This window comes from Peromyscus eremicus, chromosome 20, assembly GCF_949786415.1.
Source record: "Peromyscus eremicus chromosome 20, PerEre_H2_v1, whole genome shotgun sequence".
Classification (NCBI taxonomy): Eukaryota; Metazoa; Chordata; class Mammalia; order Rodentia; family Cricetidae; genus Peromyscus; species Peromyscus eremicus.
This window is the reverse complement of record NC_081436.1, coordinates 5172324-5177333: the sequence shown is the minus strand read 5'-3', so window position 1 is coordinate 5177333 and position 5010 is coordinate 5172324. Positions and strand designations below refer to the sequence as shown.

The window sequence follows — 5010 nt, the reverse complement described above, 5'->3', positions numbered from 1 at the left end:
TATATACTAGGCATGTTTCAAAATGCTAAAAGCTAATCTATTAAAGAGTGTAGATTTACACTTCCTAAGGTTTCTGCATCAATGTTCAGTCACCAGTCTAACAACTGGCTCATGTTTATTGAAATCCCCTTTCCTTATGTCCCATCAGGAGTCCAAAGATCAGTCAGCTTTCTAAAGAAATAGTACTACCAAAGAAGCAGTCATGTGACTGTGTCAGAGGCCATAGATCAGGCAAAATACCTATGAAATTTACCTGATTTTCAGTTGATGAAAGTAAGGGATCGGGATTTTTATTAAACTCGTTTCTTAAGGTAGATGAGCCTAGAAAGGAATGGGGTTTGCCTCCCTCCAAACTGTGGTTCTCATGAGCATCGCTGCAAATGTTTATTTCTCTGACCAACGTGCTCGGAAGAGGTCAGACAGACTCTTTGCTTTCCTTTCCCATTGTATTTTTCACACCAAAAGGCTCAACAATCTGGCTGAACACCCACATCCTACAACTTAAATGACCTCATATTCTTCACACTGATGCTAATTAGCATTCCAGAGATAACTAACACACCATACACACACACACACACACACACACACACACACACACACACACACACACACAGAGCTCAATTTAAAAGTTACAAATCAGGGTTACATTTAATATGATTGTTGGCAGGTTTTAGTTTTGCTTTGGGGATCCAGAAGAGCCATTGCTTAATAAGCTGGAAACTGCAAAGTACTCTAAGTGTTGCTCACTGGCCTAGCCAGTTAAAGAACAGAGAAAAATCATTTAAAAGAATTTGGGTTGGCTTTCTTCTTTCCACTCTCAGAATTTAATTTCACACCATACTTAAGTGAAAGATCCAAAAATAGTATCTTTTTAGAAGGCAATTTGCGGGAGTCTGTCTGTTGTTTTTTTTCTTTTGTTTTGGTTTGGTTTGGTTTTGGTTTTGGTTTTGGTTTTGGTTTTGGTTGCTCGTCTTTAGAACCACAAATTCTTTCGGAGCTCATTCTGCACAAATACTGAAACAAGAAAGAGCATTTACAAAATTATTTAACTGCAACATTATTATTGAAAACACTTATCTCTAATGAGCTCATTGACGCTTACATCTGTTCTATAAAACAATCCGCAGCTATAAAAAAAATGAGACAAATGGAAGAGACTACTTGTAAGGGTGTCCATGTGCTGAAAATAAGGGGTTGACCAGTAGTATATAACTCAAGTATTTTGAGGATTGGTTTATTTCTATTTCATGTGCATGGGTGTTTTGCCTGTGAGTATGTATGTGCACTGTGTGTGCAGTGCCAGTGAAGGCCAGAAGAGGTCACTTGACTCCCTGGAACTGAACTTATAGGAAGTTATAAGCTACCATATGGATGGGATACTGGGAACTGAACTCCTCTACAAGACCAACAAGTGCTCTTAACCGCTGGGCCATCTCTCCAGCCCTCAAATTTACTTTTTTTTAATTTTTAAAATTATTTTATTTTTTTATATATTTTTAATAATTTATTTAACTTTATTTTATGTGCATTGGTATGAAGGTATCAGATCTCCTGGAACTGGAGTTACAGACAGTTGTGAGCTGCCATGTGGGTGCTGGGAATTAAACCCTAGTCCAATGGAAGAACAGCCAGTGCTCTTAACCACAGAGCCATCTCTCCAGCCCCAACTCAAGTTTACTTTTTTTTTTTTTTTTTTGGTTTTTTTCAACACATGGTTTCTCTGTGTAGTTTTGGTGACTGTCCTGGATCTCGCTCTGTAGACCAGGCTGGCCTCAAACTCACAGAGATCCGCCTGGCTCTGCCTCCCTAGTGCTGGGATTAAAAGCATGCGCCACCACCGCACGGCCTGAAGTTTACTTTTAAAGATGCATCCATGTGAAAAGATATTAAATGATAGTCTTCTCTTGTGTTAAGATTTCAACTAAATCCCCGAAGGTTAGGATTCTTCAACATGACCCTACACTGAAGGCTCTGGGACCATCAAGGGGGAAGAGGTGGAAAGATTGTAAATGTCAGAGGACCAGGGCATCTGCCGCAGGATAGTGTCTTCTAGACATGATAGTGAAGCTGTGCTCATGAAATCTCAACAACATGGTCACCTAAATAAAACCTGAAAAATGACAATTGACATGCCAATGTGGATGGGGGAAGGCCCTGCCCCTAGATGAAGAACCCCGAACAATGAATGACTGCTGAGAGAGAGGTAATCGGTCTGCTCCGGGGATGAGCCCCCTGATAGGAGATGCACTCCCAAGCAATCAGCCCTAAACACATACACATATGAGCAACATTAAATAAACTCTGCAGGTTGTATTTGTGTGTGTGTGTGTGTGTGTGTGTGTGTGTGTGTGTGTGTGTGTATGTGTAACAACAATTCAAGAATAAGGGGCCATGACTGGATTTTTTTAAACATCATATCTGAGTAAGTTAAGTTGCACATGTTCAGTGAGAGGAATGTTTAAGTTGAAAATGCTGTACAGAATTTTTCAGAGATTTTTTTTTCAGCCAAACATTTTATTAGATTTGCGGAGGTATCTGAAGAACACAGTGACGTTCTAGTTAACAAGGATGCACTTCTGGGGAGGAACCTAAGGGGAGAGACGTAGCAGCACCAAAGCAGAGCTGGGCAATGCTGGAGGTAAAGGGTTGTGTGTTTGTTTTTCAGAATTTTGTGCATGTATACAACGAGTATGCCTGTAACCTACTCATAGATCGGTGATATTTTTACATAATAATAGAACTAAAAATGGATTATTGGCCACCTCAGGGCCCTCTTGTATGATGTAACCCACTAAAACAAGGGTAACACAAAGAGTCAGCTTGGAGGACCCACTCAGAACCAGAGAAGACCTGCTCGGGGGTCTCTAGGGACTCCCTTCTCTCTCTAAGGTCTGAAGATGACTTGAGTCCCTCTGGCCATTGTTATTTGTGAAGCAGAATTTTGGAAAACTACCCTTCCCCTTGGACATAAAGACTATGGAGAGGAACCCTTATTCAGAAGTCTCTTGTGGGCTAGAGAGACAGTTCAGCCATTAAAGGCTGATAACCAACTAAGACTCATAACCAAAATTTAAAGAGCTCAGTGCCCAGAAGTCCCTTGCCTGTATCCCCTAGGACTAAGTCAAGAGAAGCCCACAGAAACCAAGTCAGACCTGTGGCTCTTGTGCAGTGTGGGAAAGGATGTTATCCGGGCATCCTCCACTAAGCATATCTGGTTTTCGCCTTGGGATCCAGGTAAGGATAAATCTTATTCCAATCCATCTTCTCCCAAAACTGCCCACTCTGGGAACCCGTGAGCATGGTAGTCATGAGCAGAGATCAGGAGGGGCTTCCCCCATCCGCATTGGTTCACTTATGAAACTTCTAGCCATCCTTTGAGAAGAGAGGCGACCTCTTTACCTCCCTCTGCTCTAAACTAAACCTGTAGCTGTCCATTCTACCAAGTATCCTTCATCCCTCCTCCTATCTGTAACGTTCAGAAGTCGAGTGATGGAAGTTTGGCGTGGCTTTATCCATATCCAGTTCAGAGATGCTCGGGTCTCTGTGGATTCTTGTGCTACATCCGGAGAGCGCAGTGAAAGTGTTGTCCTCATTTCCATTAGGAGGGCTCCCCCTCCCCCGTCTAGTTTCCATGAAACTGTCACTTCTGCTTGAGCTAGCATGCAAGGGGTCAAGGGGCTTCTATTCGGTAGCAAACACACCCAAAAGAGATCGCTCCATCATTCTTAGAATGTCGAAAATGGAATGGACCTTGGGAACTGTCTAGTTTTCCAGAGTTTTCTTTTGCCTCTATTGGGGGTGGTGCATGGGTGGCACTGCACGTTTGTGGAGTTCAAGGACAACTTGCAGGAGTCAGCGCTCTCCTTCCATCCCAGGGCTAGAACGCAGACCGTCACCCTTGTGACCCTTTACTTGCTAAGCCATCTGACCTGTCCTACTGACGTTTTAAATGAAAAACTCAAGTGATTTCCAGACTTCTGAGGGCAGAGAAAGGACTTGCACCATCGTGAGGTGTCACAGCACTTCTGTCCGTTATTCAGACATCGTCATAGTCTGTCATGCCCATGGCCAGCCAAAATGTCTACTGCTGATTCGCTGTGCCTGTCAGTCCCCCTGCAGGCTGAGTTTGACCCCCTTTGAAAGCAGAACACAACACACCTCTCAGAGTCGTGGGGTCTCTCCTTGGCTCCTTTCCTCCAGTGTTCTAATCCTGTTCCTCCTCCTCTTCTTTTCTAGTTCTCATTCTCTTCAAGCTTCCCACCCACCTTCTCCACTTTGGCCAGAAGGTCACTACCGTGAGCTAGGAAGTGCTGAGGAGCAGACACAACAGAAAGACCACTGCCATGTAACCCCTCCTGAGTCAAAAGTTTAACTCATCATTCCGGGGCTGTGTAGCAGTGCTGGACAGTCTTCTCAGTTCTTGTCCCTCAGATGGGATGCTTGAATGCTCCATGGAAGTTAGGAATGTCACTGAGTTTGTGCTCCTGGGACTGACCAGCAACCCTCGGACTCGGGTGCTGCTGTTTGCGCTGTTCTTGGTGATTTACCTCTTGACCCTCACGGGGAACCTGCTGATGCTGCTGGTGATTGGCTCCGATTCCCACCTTCGTACCCCCATGTATTTCTTCCTGAGACACCTCTCCTTTATAGATGCTTTCTATTCCTCAGTCATTGTGCCCAAGTTGCTGAGGAACCTGATTTCTGAGTGGAAGACTATATCATCCCTGGGGTGTTTCACTCAGATCGCCCTGGTCATATTTTCTGGGGCCACCGAGGCCTGCCTCCTTTCCGCCATGGCCTACGACCGGTTCCAGGCTGTGTGTCACCCACTGTTGTATGTGGTCACTATGAATGGAAAGGTGTGTTCTGGGCTGGCGGGTATATCCTGGGCCATAGGGATCAGTGCCAGCCTGATTAACACCCTCCTGCTGGCCCAAGAGCACTTCTGTGGCCCGAACGTCATCCACAGCTTTGCCTGTGAGATTCCTCCCGTGCTCTCGCTGGTCT

General features: G+C 44.6%; 1 protein-coding gene across 1 annotated transcript in view; it reads left to right on the top strand.

Annotated features, from left to right (window-relative positions):
* Nucleotides 1-4454: 4454 nt before the first annotated feature.
* Nucleotides 4455-5010, top strand: part of LOC131897104 (olfactory receptor 8S1-like) — a 5486-nt gene continuing 4930 nt past the window's right edge. The window contains exon 1 of the mRNA XM_059247985.1: nt 4455-5006. Within this exon, the coding sequence (XP_059103968.1) occupies nt 4455-5006 (552 nt within the window). The remainder of the gene's footprint in view (nt 5007-5010) is intronic.